This window comes from Oncorhynchus kisutch, linkage group LG18 (assembly GCF_002021735.2).
Source record: "Oncorhynchus kisutch isolate 150728-3 linkage group LG18, Okis_V2, whole genome shotgun sequence".
Classification (NCBI taxonomy): domain Eukaryota; kingdom Metazoa; phylum Chordata; class Actinopteri; order Salmoniformes; family Salmonidae; genus Oncorhynchus; species Oncorhynchus kisutch.
In genome coordinates this window covers 7,433,597-7,453,761 of record NC_034191.2, presented here as the reverse complement: position 1 = coordinate 7,453,761, position 20,165 = coordinate 7,433,597, and the positions used below count along the sequence as shown (strand labels likewise).

Genomic DNA, 20,165 nt, shown 5'->3' with positions numbered 1-20,165 from the left:
AGAGACATACACATCTAAAGAGCCACTTATTTACTCCACAGCTCAGCAAAGCATCTGAATACACACCCACATCTAAACACACACCCACATATCCACACTCACACACCCACATATCCACTCACACACACACACACCCACATATCCACTCACACACACACACCCACATATCCACTCACACACATACACCCACATATCCACTCACACACACACACACACACACACAAATGTTTGCTTAATTAACGTAGAAGAAAATGCACTGTGATACGGTGAGACATGGCATACTGGGGTCAGACAGACAGACAGACAGACAGACAGACAGACAGACAGACACTACTAATGACCTTGTAGATCTAGCAGCTCTGTGTTCAAGCCTTTATCGCACTGTTACCGCTGAGAGAGAGAGAGAAGGAGAGAGAGAGAAGGAGAGAGAGAGAGACAGAAAGAGAGAAGGAGAGAGAGAGAGAGAGAGAGAGGAGAGAGAGAGACAGAAAGAGAGAAGGAGAGAGAGAGAGAAGGAGAGAGTGGGAGAAGGAGAGAGAGAGAGAGAGAGAGAGAGAGAGAGAGAGAGAGAGAGAAGGAGAGAGAGAGACAGAAAGAGAGAAGGAGAGAGAGAGAGAGAAGGAGATACTGAGAGAGAGAGAGAGAGAGAGAGAGAGAGAGAGAGAGAGAGAGAGAGAAGAGAGAGAGAGGGAGGAGAGAGAGAGAGAGGAGAGAGGGAGAAAGAGAGAGACAGAGAGAGAGGAGAGACAGAGAGAGAGAAGGAGAGAGAGAGAGGAGAGACAGAGAGACAGGGAGAGAGAGAGAGAGAGAGAGAGAGAGAGGCAGACAGAGAAAGAGAGAAGGAGAGAGTCAGAGAGAGACAGAGAGAGAGAGAGAGGAGGGGTGCAGATCAAAAGAGACATGTCTGTAGACATTTATTTAACCTTCATTTAACTCGGCAAGTCAGTTATTAAGAACAAATTCTTATTTTACAATGACAGCCCACCCCGGCAAAACCCTCCCTTAACCCGGACGACTCTGGGTCAATTGTGCCGCCCTATGGAACTCTTGATCACAGCCGGTTGTGATACAGCCCGGGATCGAACCAGGGTCTGTCGTGACGCCTCTATAGCGTTGAGATGCAGTGCCTTAGAACACTGCACCATTCGGCCCTCATACAAAGAGGGAGACAGACTGTCTGGAGGGAAGTCACAGTGGAAGGAGACTGCTGACGACATTGTTAGGCGACGACGACGACGATGATGATGATGATGATGATGATGATGATGATAACGACGACAAGTTCTCACAGTCTCACTGGAGAATTAGACGTTCATCCACGTTCCAGTCTCACTGCAGATTTCAAAATGTATCCCATAGCTGCAGGAAGTAGGGGTAGTGAGAGTTCTGCAGGAAGTAGGGGTAGTGAGGGTGATGCAGGAAGTAGGGTAGTGAGGGTGATGCAGGAAAGTAGGGGTAGTGAGAGTTCTGCAGGAAGTAGGGGTGGTGAGGGTAATGCAGGAAGTAGGGGTAGTGAGAGTTCTGCAGGAAGTAGGGGTGGTGAGGGTGATGCAGGAAGTAGGGGTAGTGAGAGTTCTGCAGGAAGTAGGGGTAGTGGGGGTTCTGCAGGAAGTAGGGGTAGTGAGAGTTCTGCAGGAAGTAGGGGTAGTGAGAGTTCTGCAGGAAATAGTGGTAGTGAGAGTTCTGCAGGAAGTAGGGGTAGTGAGAGTTCTGCAGGAAGTAGGGGTAGTGAGAGTTCTGCAGGAAGTAGGGGTAGTGAGAGTTCTGCAGGAAGTAGGGGTAGTGAGAGTTCTGCAGGAAGTAGTGGTAATGAGAGTTCTGCAGGAAGTAGGGGTAGTGAGGGTGCTGCAGGAAGTAGGGGTAGTGAGGGTGATGCAGGAAGTAGGGGTAGTGAGAGTTCTGCAGGAAGTAGGGGTAGTGAGAGTTCTGCAGGAAGTAGGGGTAGTGAGAGTTCTGCAGGAAGTAGGGGTGGTGAGGGTGGTGCAGGAAGTAGGGGTAGTGAGAGTTCTGCAGGATTTAGGGGTAGTGAGAGTTCTGCAGGAAGTAGGGGTAGTGAGAGTTCTGCAGGAAGTAGGGGTAGTGAGAGTTCTGCAGGAAGTAGGGGTAGTGAGAGTTCTGCAGGAAGTAGGGGTGGTGAGGATGATGCAGGAAGTAGTGGTAATGAGAGTTCTGCAGGAAGTAGGGGTAGTGAGAGTTCTGCAGGAAGTAAGGGTAGTGAGAGTTCTGCAGGATTTAGGGGTAGTGAGAGTTCTGCAGGAAGTAGGGGTAGTGAGAGTTCTGCAGGAAGTAGGGGTAGTGAGAGTTCTGCAGGAAGTAGGGGTAGTGAGAGTTCTGCAGGAAGTAGGGGTAGTGAGAGTTCTGCAGGAAGTAGGGGTGGTGAGGGTGATGCAGGAAGTAGTGGTAATGAGAGTTCTGCAGGAAGTAGGGGTAGTGAGAGTTCTGCAGGAAGTAAGGGTAGTGAGAGTTCTGCTGGAAGTAGGGGTGGTGAGGGTGATGCAGGAAGTAGGGGTAGTGAGAGTTCTGGTAGGGGTGGTGAGGGTGATGCAGGAAGTAGGGGTAGTGAGAGTTCTGCAGGAAGTAGGGGTGGTGAGGGTGCTGCAGGAAGTAGGGGTGGTGAGGGTGCTGCAGGAAGTAGGGGTGGTGAGGGTGCTGCAGGAAGTAGGGGTAGTGAGAGTTCTGCAGGAAGTAAGGGTAGTGAGAGTTCTGCAGGATTTAGGGGTAGTGAGAGTTCTGCAGGAAGTAGGGGTAGTGAGAGTTCTGCAGGAAGTAGGGGTAGTGAGAGTTCTGCAGGAAGTAGGGGTAGTGAGAGTTCTGCAGGAAGTAGGGGTAGTGAGAGTTCTGCAGGAAGTAGGGGTGGTGAGGGTGATGCAGGAAGTAGTGGTAATGAGAGTTCTGCAGGAAGTAGGGGTAGTGAGAGTTCTGCAGGAAGTAAGGGTAGTGAGAGTTCTGCAGGAAGTAGGGGTGGTGAGGGTGATGCAGGAAGTAGGGGTAGTGAGAGTTCTGCAGGAAGTAGGGGTAGTGAGAGTTCTGCAGGAGGTAGGGGTGGTGAGGGTGATGCAGGAAGTGGGGGTAGTGAGAGTTCTGCAGGAAGTAGGGGTGGTGAGGGTGCTGCAGGAAGTAGGGGTGGTGAGGGTGCTGCAGGAAGTAGGGGTGGTGAGGGTGCTGCAGGAAGTAGGGGTGGTGAGGGTGCTGCATGACCCCCTGAGAAATCAAATATTCACACCGGATTAGTGCACTAGGCCTTTGTTACTCCTGAATGAGACAAATACTGGTCAGCAGAGCAAAGAAAATGACTTGACTTCAATCTTGAACGACCTGGCTGGATGATAATCCACGTTAACCAGAGAGAGATGGAACCAGAGACTAACTGGAACAGATATCCCCTCTATACAGCTGACAACCTACATCAGTAACAGATATACACTGTGTCAAGCCAACAGGTTGAGTTAGACACCAACTATCTCCTTTAAACTAAAAAAAAGTGATGTGGACACCCCTTTAAACGTGTGGATTCGGCTATTTCAGCCACACCCCTTTCTGACAGGTGTATAAAATCGTGCACATAGCCATGCAATCTCCATAGGCAAACATTGGCAGTAGAATGGGCCTCACTGAAGAGCTCAGTGACTTTCATCATTGCACCGTCATAGGATTCCACCTTTCCAACAAGTCAGTTTGTCAAACTTCTGCCCTGCTAGAGCGGCCCCCGGTCAACTGCTAGTGCTGTTATTGTAAAGTGGAAATGTCTAGGAGCAACAACGGCACAGCCGCCAAGTGGTAGGCAAACACAAGCTCACAGAACGGGGTGCTGAAGTGCTCTACACTCACTTTAGAGTTCAGAACTGCCTCTGGAAGCAACTTCAGCACAATAACTGTACGTCGGGAGCTTCGGGAAATGAGTTTCCGTGGCCGAGCAGACGCACACAAGCCTAAGATCACCATGCGCAATGCCAAGCGTCGGCTGGAGTGGTGTAAAGCTCACCGCCATAGGACTATGGCGCAGTGGAAAGGCGATCACGCATCACCATCTGGCAGTGGAAAGGCCTTCTCTGGAGTGATGAATCACGCATCACCATCTGGCAGTCCGACGGACTAATCTGGGTTTGGTGGATGCTAAGAGAACACTAAAGGCCTTCTCTGGAGTAATGAATCACGCATCACCATCTGGCAGTCCAACTGACTAATCTGGGTATGGCAGAAGCAGGAGAAAGCTCCCTGCCCCAATGCATAGTGTCAACTGTCAAGTTTGGTGGAGGAGGAATAATGGTCAGGGGAAGATTTTTGTAGTTTGGGCTCATTAGTTCCAGTGAAGGGAAATCTTAACACTACAGCATACAATGACATTCTAGACTATTCTGTGCTTTCAACTTCGTGGCAACAGTTAGGGGGAGGCCCTTTCCTGTTTCAGCATGACAATGCCCCCATGCACAAAGCGAGGTCCATACAGAAATTGTTTGTCGAGATGGGTGTGGGAAGAACTTGACTGGCCTGCTCAGAGCCCTGACCTCAACCCAATCAAACACCTTTGGGATGAATTGGAAAGTTGACTGCGAGCCAGGCCTAATCGCCCAGCATCAGTGCTTGACCTCACTCTTGTGGCTGAATGGAAGCAAGTCCCTGCAGCAATATTCCAACATCTAGTGGAAAGCTAGTGGAAAGCCTTCCCAGAAGAGTGGAGGCTGTTTGACGAGCAGGTGTCCACATACTTTAGGCCATGTAGCGTATCACCTACATTCAATCCCTCAATCAGTCCATTGAAATACACATAAACACAACCCCCCCCCCCACCACCAGACATGGTTTGTCAGACTGTAGCATGGTTACCGTTACCGTGGGTAACGTGGGAGTTTAGTACTTTCCTTTGAACAGCAGGAGTCATCTCATTATGCAGGGGAGTGTCGCGTCTTCATGGATAGGTGAGTCGGTGTACCTGTGTGGTGTGTGTGTGTGTGTACATCCTATACATATGTAGGATCTTAATTTGAACAGTTGAACATTAATTCCATGTGTGTGTGTGCGCGCGCGCGCGTGTGTGTGTGTGTGTGTGTGTGTGTGTGTGTGTGTGTGTGTGTGTGTGTGTGTGTGTGTGTGTGTGTGTGTGTGTGTGTGTGTGTGTGTGTGTGTGTGTGTGTGTGTGTGTGTGTGTGTGAGTGAAGAGAGCAGGCTGCTGGGGAGAATGCCTACGGTGTGGTTAACTAATGTACAGGACATTAAACACTAATGGTATCCATCCACAGTCTCCTCAGCTCTTTTCCACATTGAAAACCGTCCCGCATCAAATGACTGAACACAGGACACTGTCTGACTAACTAACTGCACACAGACAGACACAAACACACACATACACTCACTAACAAACAAACACACGACAGAGTGAAAGTTTTCCCCAATCAATAATATCAACCTGAAACTCCGTAAATACAAGCAGAATTGTCTCGAGTATAGAGCTCTCTCTCTACACACACACACACACACACACACACACACTCGGTAAACGGTAACTGTATTCACTTACTGTGTCTCAACGTGGACTCCTCCGACTGCTACTGAGCGGAGAATAGAAAGTGAAAACCTCATGCTCGCTTTGCGGCGCTTCTCTCCCTCCCTTGCTTCTCTCTCCTCTCGCTCACTTTCACTCCTGCCTCTTCTCTCTCTCTTTCTCTCTCTCTCTCTCTCTCTCTCTCTCTCTCTCTCTCTCTCTCTCAATTCAATTCAATTCAAGGGGCTTTATTGGCATGGGAAACGTGTGTTAACATTGCCAAAGCAAGCGAGGTAGATAATATACATATCTCTCTCTTTCTCTCTCTCTCTCTCTCTCTCTCTGTGAAACACCCCTCTCCATATAAGGAAGTACAGCTAAACATGCAGATGCAGCTGGCTCAGTTCACCTATCACAGCACCTGCTTCCACCGTATGCAAAACAGAAAGAGACAGAAGGAATAGAAGGAGGAATAGAAGGAGAGAGAGAAAGAGGGAGGGAGGGAGACAGGGTAAGAGAGAGGTAGCCAACTCAACTGAACTTCTGCCATCATCAAAGAGTGCCCTGATTGTGTCCTGTGTGTTCCTGTGTTTGTGTGTAAATACATTCAGACAGTCAGACAGTAGAACCCGTGTCCATAGACAGTTATCCTGTACCAGAGGGGGAAGGGGGGGGGGGTTCCCCTCTCTCTCTGGTTCTCCTCTCTTGGGTTCCCCTCTATCTGGTTCTCCTCTCTTGGGTTCCCCTCTATCTGGTTCTCCTCTCTCTGGTTCTCCTCTCTCTGGTTCTCCTCTCTCTGGTTCCCCTCTCTCTCTGGTTCCCCTCTCTCTCTGGTTCCCCTCTCTCTGGTCCTCCTCTCTCTGGTTCCCCTCTCTCTGGTTCTCCTCTCTCTGGTTCTCCTCTCTCTGGTTCTCCTCTCTCTGGTTCCCCTCTCTCTGGTTCCCCTCTCTCTGGTTCTCCTCTCTCTGGTTCTCCTCTCTCTGGTTCCCCTCTCTCTGGTTCCCCTCTCTCTCTGGTTCTCCTCTCTCTGGTTCCCCTCTCTCTGGTTCTCCTCTCTCTGGTTCCCCTCTCTCTGGTTCTCCTCAGTGAATTTCATAGAAATAAAAAGTGAAACATTAAAAAAGTAAAACTATACTAAATATATTCACGTCACCAAATAATTGATTAAAACACACTGTTTTGTAAAGCAGGTCTGCAGTGGCCTCAACAGCACTCTGTAGGGTAGCACCATGGTGTAGCCTGAGGACAGCTACCTTCCGTCCGCCTCTGGGTACATTGACTTCAATACAAAACCTAGGAGGCTCATGGTGCTCACCCCCTTCCATAGACTTACACAGTAATTATGACAACTTCTGGAGGACGTTCTCCAACCTATCAGAGCTCTTTTAGCATGAACTGACATGTTGTCCACCCAATCAAAGGATCAGAGAATGAATCTAGTACTGAAAGTATAAGCTACAACAAGCTAGCACTCCAGTGCATAAAATGTTATGCGTAGTTGACTCAAAGAGAGAGAAAGACAATAGTTGAACAGTGTTGAACAAATTAATTATTTTAAATAGTAAGGAGAAGCAAGACAGGGAGGGTGAAAGAGAGAGAGAGATATTTAGTTGTATTTGTTTCACTTTTACTTAGCTAGCTGGCTATGGCTATCCAACAGAGGGGGATGCTATGTTAGCTAGCTGGCTATGGCTATCCAACAGAGGGGGATGCTATGTTAGCTAGCTGGCTATGGCTATCCAACAGAGGGGGATGCTATGTTAGCTAGCTGGCTATGGCTATCCAACAGAGGGGGATGCTATGTTAGCTAGCTGGCTATGGCTATCCAACAGAGGGGGATGCTATGTTAGCTAGCTGGCTATGGCTATCCAACAGAGAGGGATGCTATGTTAGCTAGCTGGCTATGGCTATCCAACAGAGAGGGATGATATGTTCGCTAGCTGGCTATCTAACACTGGAACTCTTCCAAGTCAAGGTAAGCTGCTTGCTCTACTGCATTAGTGTAGTGGTATTACTAACACCTTAGTTCTAGTACCTATTTGTCCCTAGAATTTCTAAGCAAACAGCTGGAGGCAGGACTTTCTCCTATAGAGCTACGTTTTTATGGAATGGTCTGCCTATCCATGTGAAAGACGCAGACTCGGTCTCGACTTTTAAATCTTTACTGAAGACTCATCTCTTCAGCAGGTGGTATGATTAAGTGTAGTCTGGCCCAGGGGTAGGGAGGTGAACGGCAAGACACTGGAGTGACGAACCGCCCTTGCTTTCTCTGCCTGGTTGGCTCCCCTTTCTCCACTGGGATTTGCTGCCTCTGACCCGATTACGTGGCTGAGTCACTGTCTTACTAGTGCTCTTCCATGCCATCCCTAGGAGGGGTACATCACTTAGATCGAGAACATCAGGTAGGGTAGCAGCTGGTCCCAATTCTTTCCGTCAGCCTCCATCACCTTCTTTAACATCTGCTTCAGGGTTTGATTGAATCTTTCCACCAATCCATTGGTCTGCGGGTGATACACTGAGGCGCGCAACTGGGTAATTATCATTAGCTTGCATAGATCCTTCATGATTCGTAAAATGAACGGGGTACCCTGGCCGGCAATATCTCATCGGGAATGCCTACTCAGGAGAACAGCATGACCAATTCATGTGCGATACCCTTGGTGGCCATGGTACACAGGGGAATGGCTTCCGGATACCTGGTGGCATAATCCAGAATCACCAGTATGTATTGGTGCCCTCTGTTGCTCGTGGGTAGAGGTCCCACCAGGTCCATTGCAATCCTGCTGAAAGGAACTTAAATAATGTGTAAGGGAATTTAACTTGCTTGCTGGCACTCAGGGCAACTGCAGCAGTATTCTTCCTCTGATTTCTTCACCCCTGGCCAGTAAAATTGTGCCTTGATTCTCACCTTCTTGGGGCTCACGTAGGGGTGGAAAAGACCTTAGTCTTTTCCACCCCTACGTGAGCCCCAAGAAGGTGAGAGTGAAACCAACTGCAGGACCTGTCGGTTGGTTATTCGTCTTACCCCCTCCACAGGTTTTCGATCCACTATAGTCACCTGCTGGAGAGTGCTGGCCAAATTGGGAAACTCCAGTTGGGCCGTGCTGAACAGGCCTGCTAGAGAGGCGGGCTCTGCTGCCACCGCATGGTCCATTGGGAACATGTCTTCCAGACTCGCCACCTCTCACTCCAGTCTGGCTTCAGTCTCCCCTCCAGGTTGATGCATATGGGTCCACTTCCTGGAATCCACACATCTGTGCATCCCTCCTTCTGGTGTCCCTCCCACCTCTCCCACTTCCTCCTCCCTTCTGGTTCCTTCGGTTCCCCCACATCTCCGGACATACTGGTCTACAGTTGGCGGAACATCGGGAAATACCGGAGGAGTGTGGTAGGGTAGTCCTTGGCCTCACCGTGTATGCATATAATGGCCATGGTGACAGTCAGGTTAGGGGACTGGGCGAAGTCATGTTGGATCAAGGTCACCATACCTTCGGAGTACAAAAGTGCTGTGGTGTCCTTTCCGTTGGCTCTTTACCGGGTGACAGGGGAAGAACAACTCTCCTCAGACCAGCATGCCCTCAGTAAGCCCAGGGATGCCTGGTGGCTATCTCACTGTCTGAGGCCGAAGGCATTGGGACTTTGCGGGATGGTTAGTTCGAGGCGATGTGTCCCAGCTTACCAGACTAGTAGCACTTCCTGCTGTCCAGGTTCAGGAAGGGGCCTCGTCTCGAGGAGCTGACTGTCGGTGTCCCCCCAATCCTTGGATGGGGTCCCGGCCTGGTCCTCCTTCCTTTTCCGCTCCTTCTGGCGAGTGGAGGGTTCCGCCTTCTGTGGTTGTTTGCTGTGCAGGACCTCCAAAGCTGCCTGTTGTCCTTGCACCAGTTCCACCAGCTGATCTGCCCTTGGCGTGGTTAACTTAGCTGGCTAACTTTTTAGCTTCGAACAGGAGATAGCGTATAAATGAATCTATGAACACTTTCTCGATGGCCGTGAGCGTCAGGGGTTCAGCAGTTAGCCAGCTCTTGACCAGCCTAATTAGACAATGCATTTGTGATCGGGGGTTGCTGTAAAATCATACGCCCGATCATGGAATCTTTGTGCCTTGTTAATCAGGGTGTAGTCATACCTGCGCAGGATTTCCTTTTTCACCACCTCGTAATGCGTCGCCTGGTCAGCCATCAGATCCTGATTGGCCTTCTGTGCCGTGCCTGACAGGAAGGGTGCTAGCAGGCTGGCCCATTGCTCATGGGGCCATTTCTCCCTAGCCGCCGTCCTTTCGAAGACTTGTAGGTAAGCCACGATGTCGTCAGCCTCTGTCAGCTTCAGTAAAAACCTGGGTTTGGACGAGAGACTGTTGAACCTGCCACTATGCCGGCCTGAGCGGCTGTCAGCATGAGAGCGGTCTGCCATCGCTTTTCTTCCTGCAAATCCCGCTGCAAAGCCTGCTGTGCTATGTTCACCTCCACCAGCTGTCTCACCAATGCTTCCGTTGTGCTCTGTGTTTGTTGAGTTATTGAACTTGGTGTGGTTTGCCCGCATTCTGCACCATATGTAGCAAGATCAAGGGTACGGGGTTTCCACGTCACCAAGTACAATATCAAAACAGGCACCAGTAGCACAAATAGAATGCAAAGGGGAAGTTTATTAGGGATTTTCATACACGAGTAAAGAAGGGGGAATTCACCAATCACCTCACAGTCCACAAGCCGTTCACTTTGTCCGGTCCATCTTCACACTCGTGTCCTCAGCCAATCAGGTACAGAGGGGGGTTTGTCCAACAGTCCAGGTCACAACGTGTAATCTCACAGATAGTATTATCTCTTCATAACGCTCTTTGTTCTCTCCCTTCCTGCCCCATTGTGCAGGCTGCTTCCCCCTTTCATCCCCAAACACTCCCTGGCTTAACGAGTTACTGTCTTTCCTCGTTGGGGCAGGAAGTCCCTATAAGGCCCAGGGTGGCAACGGACTGCCAGATATCCCCCCTCAATCACCACTCCCCTCACCTCTCCCTGGCTTAACGAGTTACTGTCTTTCCTCGTTGGGGCAGGAAGTCCTTATAAGGCCCACGGTGGCAACGGACTGCCAGATATCCCCCCTCAATCACAACTCCCCTCACCTCTCCCTGCCGACAGCCACAATCCTCATTGCTTGCTCTTTGGGGGTTTATGCTGGGTTTCTGTATAAGCACTTTTTTTTTTACATCTACTGATGTCGAAAGAGGCTTTATAAATACATTTGACTAATATGTTGAATAGGACATTAGCTAATATGGTGACAACGCTGTGTGTAGCGGTGGTTATGATATGAAGGTTTGGCTTGGATTTTTTTTTTTTGCCTGTTCACAGACAGCTGACGTGTTGGGCACTGAAGCCCACAAGTGAAGGGAAAAGGTGAGAGGAGGAGAGCGCCTAGATGTGAGAAGGAATTCTGCAACGAGCAAAATGATCATGCTGTTTGTATGTGGCTGTTATGAAAGTGAACTAACTTTGTGTTTAATCATGGGTGTATTCATTCCGCTGATTCTGTTGAAAAACATTTCTTAAACGAAAGCCAACGGAACAAAAACGGAGATAAACATACCCGAATTTGTCCAATAGAAAATCTATTTTGCAGCTATTATGACTAATGATTACACCCTAGATCAGCTAGAAGACTGTGCAAGGCGGTATTGAACGTATCACTGTCTGTCACTTTGATTAGTAAACATTTTCTCTTGACCTGTGCACCTACGTCTAAACAGGTTGTAGCAACTTCATGATGGGTACAGGATGTTAGTGAGTGTCATGTAGTAGCCTAAACCTATCAATTTTACATTGAACTGGGTGAATGGAATATGTATGACAGTCCTCCAATATGCTGTAATAGAAATAAGGCCATGGTCATAAAACAAAAAAATCATCCACCCTCTCATCCTTACATGTCACATGTTTCTCCCTCTCTCCCTCTCTCCCCCTCTCCCTCTCTTCCCCATTCCCCTCTCTCTCCTCTTTCACCATCTGTACATGCAGGCAGTATCTGTATCTCCCCCTCTCCCTCTCTCTCTCTCTCTCCCCCCCTCTCCCTCTCTCCCCCTCTCCCTCTCTCCCCCTCTCCCTCTCTCCCCCTCTCCCCCTCTCCCTCTCTCCCTCTCTCCCCCCTTCCCCTCTCTCTCCTCTTTCGCCATCTGTACATGCAGGCAGTATCTGTATCTCCCCCAGAGAGAGGGGAACCAGAGAACAAGAGAGAGGGGAACCAAAGAGAGGGGAATCAGAGAACCAGAGAGAGGGGAACCAGAGAGAGGAGAACCAGAGAGAGGGGAACCAGAGAGAGGGGAACCAGAGAGAGGGGAAACAGAGAGAAGAGAACCAGAGAGAGGGGAATCAGAGAACCAGAGAGAGGGGAACCAGAGAGAGGAGAACCAGAGAGAGGGGAACCAGAGAGAGGGGAAACAGAGAGAAGAGAACCAGAGAGAGGGGAATCAGAGAACCAGGGAGAGGGGAACCAGAGAGAGGAGAACCAGAGAGAGAGGGGAACCAGAGAGAGGAGAACCAGAGAGAGAAGGGAATCAGAGAACCAGAGAGAGAAGGGAATCAGAGAACCAGAGAGAGGGGAACCAGAGAGAGGAGAACCTGAGAGGGGAATCAGAGAACCAGAGAGAGGGGAACCAGAGAGAGGAGAACCTGAGAGGGGAATCAGAGAACCAGAGAGAGGGGAACCAGAGAGAGGAGAACCTGAGAGGGGAATCAGAGAACCAGAGAGAGGGGAACCAGAGAGAGGAGAACCTGAGAGGGGAATCAGAGAACCAGAGAGAGGGGAACCAGAGAGAGGAGAACCTGAGAGGGGAATCAGAGAACCAGAGAGAGGGGAACCAGAGAGAGGAGAACCTGAGAGAGGGGAACCAGAGAGAGGGGAACCAGAGAGAGGAGAACCTGAGAGAGGGGAACCAGAGAACCAGAGAGAGGGGAACCAGAGAGAGGAGAACCTGAGAGAGGGGAACCAGAGAACCTGAGAGAGGGGAATCAGAGAACCAGAGAGAGGGGAACCAGAGAGAGGGGAACCAGAGAGGGGGGAATGATAAAAACAGGGAGGAGCAGGGAAAAGAAAGAGCATGAGAACAGTGAGTGCTAAAAATAAAATAGGAGTAAATAGGAGTAAATAGGAGTACATAGGAGTACACCGCCAGAAATGCTTTCTGCTTTCTGTCCGAGTTTATTCTGGACCAGATAATGTGTCAGTTTTATACAATCGATGGATTTAAAACACATGCCTATTGACGTCCCTATGTTCAGGGGTTGGGTAACCCTTTCTCAGCTCTAGGCTTATACCATCCTCAACACAATGAAACAAGGAGACAGGAGGGGTCAGGAGACACTGTGGCCCCATCCGATGATACCCCCGGACAGGGCCAAACAGGGAGGATATAACCCCACCCACTTTGCCAAAGCACAGCCCCCACACCACTAGAGGGATATCTTCAACCACCAACTTACCATCCTGAGACAAGGCCGAGTATAGCCCACAAAGATCTCCGCCACGGCACAACCCAAGGGAGGGCGCCAACCCAGACAGGAAGATCACATCAGTGACTCAACCCACTCAAGTGACACACCCCTACTAGGGACAGCATTAAAAGAGCACCAATAAGCCAGTGACTCAGGCCCTGTAATAGGGTTAGAGGCAGAGAATCCCAGTGGAAAGAGGGGAACCGGCCAGGCAGAGACAGCAAGGGCGGTTCGTTGCTCCAGAGCCTTTCCGTTCACCTTCACACTCCTGGGCCAGACTACAGGGCCTTCTTTCCCACCACCTTGAACTCCCCCAGCTCCGTGGTAACGAATGAAAGCAGCATCCCCACGTCCTCCTTGAATGACCCCGCCGCAGCACTAACAATCAGTGCAGGGAACACATAATCCAGACCCTTCTTCCACCGATCAGAATTGGAAGTGTCAGTCACATACTGTAGATGAAGTACTGGAATCAAAGACCTCAGCAACGACCTTCCTCAGTAGGGGAGATGATCGGATACCCTCTCTTTCTCCCAGCTCCTCTAAAGATCTGCTCCTGCTCTGCATCAGATGACCCAGCTTGGTACACCCCACACCTAACAGGCATGAACGTAGGCTGGCTGAACCCAGAGCACGGGACTGGGTGGCAGTGTTGTAAAAGAGGCTCTTCAAAATGCCACGTCCCAGGTGGCGTGCCGGCCTTACGGGACTTGACAAGAACTCTACAAGCCTGCATAACAGACTCATAAAATGGAGTCAGGCCAGACAAATCACACCACTCCAGCTTTAAGAGGAAAGGGTGCTTGTCTATGCCCAAACCGCCCGCTCTCCTCATCAATGTGTAGGCTGTGTCGACCCAGCTTGAACCATCACTGTACAACAGTCTCTGGGCTGCTTGAAGCCGGAAAGCCATGATCCTGGAAGAAATGTCCACCAGGCCTTGCCCGCCCTCGAGCAGTGGCAGGTACAGGGCTGCAGCTTTAATCCAGTGTTGTCCAGACCAGAATAAATTGACAAGGGTCCTCTGAAGCGAAGCTCTTGTATCAGGCCCTTTGGTGGCTGCAAAATCATTAGTCTGGCCACAGACTAGAGGCAGCAAGATTATTAGCTACCAGTACCCTTCCCCTATAAGACAGCTGGTGTAGCACCCATTTCCAACTTGATAGTCTGGCACACACTTTCTCCGATACATCCTCACAGTTATTTTTCTGAAATACATCCAAATTCATCCCATCTCTGCCCCACTGAAGCCCCCCTGGTAACCATGGAGCGGATCCCGTCTGAAGCCCTCTAGTAACCATGGAGCGGACCCCGTCTGAAGCCCCCCTGGTAACCGTGGAGCGGACCCTGTCTGAAGCCTCCCTGGTAACCGTGGAGCAGACCCTGTCTGAAGCCCCCCTGGTAACCGTGGAGCGGACCCCGTCTGAAGCCCCCCTGGTAACCGTGGAGCGGACCCCATCTGAAGCCCCTCTGGTAACCGTGGAGCGGACCTAGTCTGAAGCCCCCCTGGTAACCGTGGAGCGGACCCCGTCTGAAGCCCCCCTGGTAACCGTGGAGCGGACCCCGTCTGAAGCCCCCTGGTAACCGTGGAGCGGACCCCATCTGAAGCCCCCTGGTAACTGTGGAGCGGACCCCATCTGAAGCCCCCCTGGTAACCATGGAGCGGACCCCGTCTGAAGCCCCCCGGTAACCGTGCAGCGGATCCCGTTTGAAGCTGACCTGCCCACAGCGATTCACTTTATTCCCAATTGACTCTAGCTGAGGAGGCCCCCTCATACACCTTTAGAGTGTTGGAGAGAACCTTAACATCCTCACCCTCTGTAATAAAAACTGTCAGGTCATCTGCATCCGCAGACAGTGCTATCGTGGGACCAGTAAGCCTCACTCTTAAAAAACAAAGCATTGGTTCAATTGCAATATAACTGCAATTGCAATATAACAATTACAATATAACTGTCATGATATTGGGCATCCCTGCCTGATGCCCCTTTTTGACAGGGATGGGGCAACTCAAACCACCCCCCACCTTCACCATACATGAGGCCCCAGATTACAGTAAACTCATCCAAGACAAAAAACCACCCCCAAACCCAAAGGCTTTCATTGTTTTGAACAAGTACTGGTGGTCCACATGATCAAAGGCCTTCTCCTGATCCAAAGAAAGTAAACCCACATTTACATCAGGTAGTTTACAAATGTCTAAAACATCTCTCATTAGAAATAAGTTATCTACTATAGAGTGGTCAGGTACACAGTTAGACTGGTCCTTGTGGACCAACAGCCCCAGATACTCTTTCAACCTGTTTGAAAGACATTTAGATGCAATTTTATATTCTGCGCACAGCAATGCAACAAATCCCACTTTTTTGGCAACAATGAAAGCACTGCACGTTGACAAGATACAGGAAGAGAACCCTAATGAAAAGATTCACACACCACTTCATAAAAATTATCCCCAATAGACCCCCAAAAGTGATTATAAAACTCAGATGGTAAGCCATCAATGCCAGGGGCTTGGCCTGTTGAGATCTGCATAACTGCTGTGGACATCTCCTGCAGAGTAATGTCAGAGTCCAAAGCAACTCTCTGCTCAGGGCCCAATTGAGGAAGTCCATGTAACAGCATACAGAGAATCACAATCCTCCACCTTATAGAGGGCAGAGTAAAAATCCACGGCGTGTTGGCGCATTTCACTGTCATCCGTGGTCACCTTCCCATCAGGGAGACGAAGGCAGACCATCTGTTTACGTTGCAATGTCGACTGTCCTAGGTTTTTTTTTTAAGTGCTAGGAGCATCCATATCCTTGAGGATAGCAAAACGAGACCTAATCAAGGCACCCTTCACTCTTTCATGTAGAAAGATCCTCAGTTCATGTCTCTTGTCTCTTGTAAGTTCATAACTAGTCCAGGGTCGTTCTGAGTGAGCAACTTCAATTCAATAGATTTGAAGTCCTGTTCAAGGTCCCTGATAGTCTCTTTAACTTCAGTACGAGACAGAGCAGTATACTGTTGACAAAACACTCGTATTTGTTCCTTCCCAACCTCCCACCATTGACTCAAGGACTCAAATGTCCTTTTTGTAAGCCTCCATTTTTCACAACACAACAAAAACCTTTCACAAAACATGATGTCATGTAACAACGTAACATTAAAATACCAGTAAGGTGATGACCTTCGTGGACAGGACAAGTGAATATCAACAGTAACATTATGGTGATCAGAGAAACCCACAGGAGTAATATCACACCTTCCAACCCTACTACAGTAGTGATCAGATACATACAACCTGTCTAACCTTCCAACCCTACTACAGTAGTAATCAGATACATACAACCTGTCTAACCTTCCAACCCTACTACAGTAGTGATCAGATACATACAACCTGTCTAACCTTCCAACCCTACTACAGTAGAGATCAGATACATTCAACCTGGCTAACCTTCCAACCCTACTACAGCAGAGATCAGATACATTCAACCTGGCTAACCTTACAACCCTACTACAGTAGTGATCAGATACATACAACCTGTCTAACCTTCCAACCCTACTACAGTAGTGATCAGATACATACAACCTGTCTAACCTTCCAACCCTACTACAGTAGTGATCAGATACATACAACCTGTCTAACCTTCCAACCCTACTACAGTAGTGATCAGATACATACAACCTGTCTAACCTTGCTGCTGCTAACCTTGCTCAGTTAATTGACCAGACAGGCAAGTGGCTGACCGCAGGTGAGGTTCTTCAGCAGTGCAGTCAACAGTAAACAGTAAAATCTACTGTACAATTCCAGTCCCCCCCCCTAAAACCATACACCCCTCTTGGTCACACTGTCTTAAGGTTTCCTTTATTTGATCAAATACAGCAATACGCTCTGTACCCTCATTAGGAGCATAAACATTTAAAAAACTAAAAAACAAACATAACATCCACCTTGACCAATAAAACCCATCCCTTGACAATCTTTGTTGTAGATACCACAGTCACCCCTAAGCCTGAGGGAAACAAAATGTCCACCCCAGCACTGAAATTAGTACCATGACTGAGCATATGCTGCCCCTCCCACCACATACCCCAGTCAACCTCATTAGTTTCATCACTATGTGTCTCCTGTAGGAAAACTACATTAAGCCTTTTCTGTTTTATTACTTCTAATAACCAAGCCCTCTTATTGCTGTCCCTTCTCCCATTCATATTGAGAGAACCTACCCTTAGTACCTCCATGTAGAAAAGAGAAAGGAAAAGCACAAGAAACCAGACACCTTATGAGGTGTGATGATCATCTCTGTTTTATTTTTCTCTTAACCGGACCACGATTTCCCACTACCCTTTGCTGCTGTGACAGCAGTAACACATTTCCTCAAGCGAAAACGCTTCTTCTCACTCAACTGGTCTAACCCCACCGTCTTCTGTAACATCACAGCTGACCTCACAAACTTATCAATGTCACGAGCGTCGTCTTGGAAATGACCGGACCAAGGCAGGCGTACATTTTCTCTTTATTTATGTAAATGTCACCAAGAAACAAAGCAATGACTGTGCCGCTGACTAGGGCTATAGTGCCACCTACAAAGACAACTACCCACAAAATACAAAGGAAAACAGGCTACCTAAGTATGATTCCCAATCAGAGACAACGATAGACAGCTGTCCCTGATTGAGAACCATACCTGGCCAAAACATAGAAACAGAAAACATAGAAATAAAGAAACTAGAATCCCCACCCTAGTCACACCATGGCCTACCCAAAATCGAGAATAAAAGCCTCTCTATGGCCAGGGCGTGACAATCAACATAAAAAAAAATCGGCCAATTTGAAAGATTAACAAACAGTCTGACCCAGGAACCCATTTACCTCCTCTAGATTGTAAATTGAGTCATCACCAGCTGCTATCTTATCAATTGAGATATCCATATCCTTCCCCTGATCCTCCTCAACAGAGGCCACAGACCCCTGACTCCCTTCTACCACATCCCTCTCAACACTCCCTACTTGCAGCCCATCACTCGTACCAGGCATCTCCTCCACTACCTGGGAGACTAGCCCCACCTGAACCCCCTCCTGTACCCCATTACTCATAGTGGGCATCTCCTCAAATACCTGAGAGATTAGCTCCACATGAACCCCCTCCTGTACCCCATTACTCATAGTGGGCATCTCCTCCACTACCTGGGAGACTAGCCCCACCTGAACCTCCTCCTGTACCCCATTACTTATAGTGGGCATCTCCTCCAATACCTGAGAGATTAGCTCCACATGAACCCTCTCCTGTACCCGAGCACTCGTACTGGGCACCTCCTCACCAGTCGGAGGAAATGGCTCTTCAGATCCATCCTTACCTTCTACAACAATATTTCTCTGCTGCATAACATCAACACAGACAAATTGTTCCTCAGCAACAGGTGCTTGTGGCTGCTCTACCGCTGTCGGCCCACCTCTCCCTACATCAGTGGACGTTACGAGGACCACCTGCACCCCTCCCTCTGCCTTCTCCCTTTTCGGGCAAGCATGTCACTTATGGACAACATCCCAACACTCAAAACACCTTCGACTACCCGAACTAGCGCAAGCCATATACAGTCTGTTGTCATACTTGACTTTAAACGATAACTCTAAAGTCTGCTCCGGTGAGTCCAAAAACATAAACACCTGTCGCCGAAATAACCTGCTTCAACGCCGGGTGTATGCAACCCAACGGGACAATCTTAATTGAACTTGCGAACTTCCCAAACTGCAATAACTCATTGGGAATAAAAGGCGGTACATTTGAAATAGCTACCGTTGTTGAGGGAGAAAAAAAGTGGCATAACTTGAATAAACATTCCTTTAAGAAGTACACCATGCTCAACCATACGATCTACAAGACGCTCTTCTTTAAGAAGTACACCATGCTCAACCATACGATCTACAAGACGCTCTTCTTTAAGAAGTACACCATGCTCAACCAAACGATCTACAAGACGCTCTTCTTTAAGAAGTACACCATGCTCAACCAAACGATCTACAAGACGCTCTTCTTTATGAAGTACGCCATGCTCAACCATACGATCAACAAGACGCTCTTCTTTAAGAAGTACACCATGCTCAACCATACGATCTACAAGACGATCTTCTTTAAGAAGTACACCATGCTCAACCAAACGATCTACAAGACGCTCTTCTTTAAGAAGTACACCATGCTCAACCATACGATCAACAAGACGCTCTTCTTTAAGAAGTACACCATGCTCAACCATACGATCTACAAGACGCTCTTCTTTAAGAAGTACACCATGCTCAACCAAACGATCTACAAGACGCTCTTCTTTAAGAAGTACACCATGCTCAACCATACGATCAACAAGACGCTCTTCTTTAAGAAGTACGCCATGCTCAACCATACGATCTACAAGACGCTCTTCTTTAAGAAGTACGCCATGCTCAACCAAACGATCTACAAGACGCTCTTGTTTAAGAAGTACGCCATGCTCAACCATACGATCTACAAGACGCTCTTCTTTATGAAGTACGCCATGCTCAACCATACGATCTACAAGACGCTCTTCTTTAAGAAGTACACCATGCTCAACCATACGATCTACAAGACGCTCTTCTTTAAGAAGTACACCATGCTCAACCATACGATCTATAAGACGCTCTACTTTAAGAAGTACGCCATGCTCAACCATACGATCTACAAGACGCTCTTCTTTAAGAAGTACACCATGCTCAACCATACGATCTACAAGACGCTCTTCTTTAAGAAGTACGCCATGCTCAACCATACGATCTACAAGACGCTCTTCTTTAAGAAGTACGCCATGCTCAACCATACGATCTACAAGACGCTCTTCTTTATGAAGTACACCATGCTCAACCATACGATCTACAAGACGCTCTTCTTTAAGAAGTACAACATGCTCAACCATACGATCAATCAGACACTCTTCTTTAAGAAGTATGCCATGCTCAACCAAACGATCAACAAGACACTCTTCTTTAAGAAGTACACCATGCTCAACGATCTGATCAACAAGACGCTCTTCTTTAAGAAGTACACCATGCTCAACCAAACGATCTACAAGACGCTCTTCTTTAAGAAGTACACCATGCTCAACCATACGATCAACAAGACGCTCTTCTTTAAGAAGTACACCATGCTCAACCATACGATCTACAAGACGCTCTTCTTTAAGAAGTACACCATGCTCAACCAAACGAT

The 20,165-nt window shown here is 48.6% G+C and overlaps 2 protein-coding genes across 3 annotated transcripts in view; both read right to left on the bottom strand.

The window, feature by feature from the left end:
• LOC109886410 (muscleblind-like protein 1) overlaps window positions 1-5,636 on the bottom strand; it is a 132,469-nt gene extending 126,833 nt beyond the window's left edge. For both annotated transcript variants that reach the window (XM_031796213.1, XM_031796214.1), the window contains exon 1: window positions 5,516-5,636. The gene's annotated coding sequence lies outside the window, so the exon portion shown is untranslated. The remainder of the gene's footprint in view (window positions 1-5,515) is intronic.
• LOC116354785 (histidine-rich glycoprotein-like) lies at window positions 1,342-8,642 on the bottom strand. The gene is made up of 5 exons (XM_031796314.1): window positions 8,505-8,642; window positions 2,735-3,081; window positions 2,471-2,568; window positions 2,174-2,196; window positions 1,342-2,007 (listed from the first exon to the last, which is right to left on the bottom strand). Exons 1-5 carry the CDS (start codon window positions 8,640-8,642, stop codon window positions 1,342-1,344), a joined length of 1,272 nt encoding a protein of 423 aa, XP_031652174.1.
• Window positions 8,643-20,165: the final 11,523 nt, after the last annotated feature.

What these genes read in the sequence shown, in the direction of transcription:
- LOC116354785 (XM_031796314.1), bottom strand. Translation starts at nt 8,642, where the DNA reads ATGTTCCCAATGGACCATGCGGTGGCAGCAGAGCCCGCCTCTCTAGCA. An exon ending in CCTCACCACCCCTACTTCCA is followed by an intron (nt 2,197 to 2,470) that starts GCAGAACTCTCA and finishes TACTTCCTGCAG; the next exon opens with AACTCTCACTACCCCTACTT. An exon ending in TCTCACTACCCCTACTTCCT is followed by an intron (nt 2,008 to 2,173) that starts GCAGAACTCTCA and finishes TAAATCCTGCAG; the next exon opens with AACTCTCACTACCCCTACTT.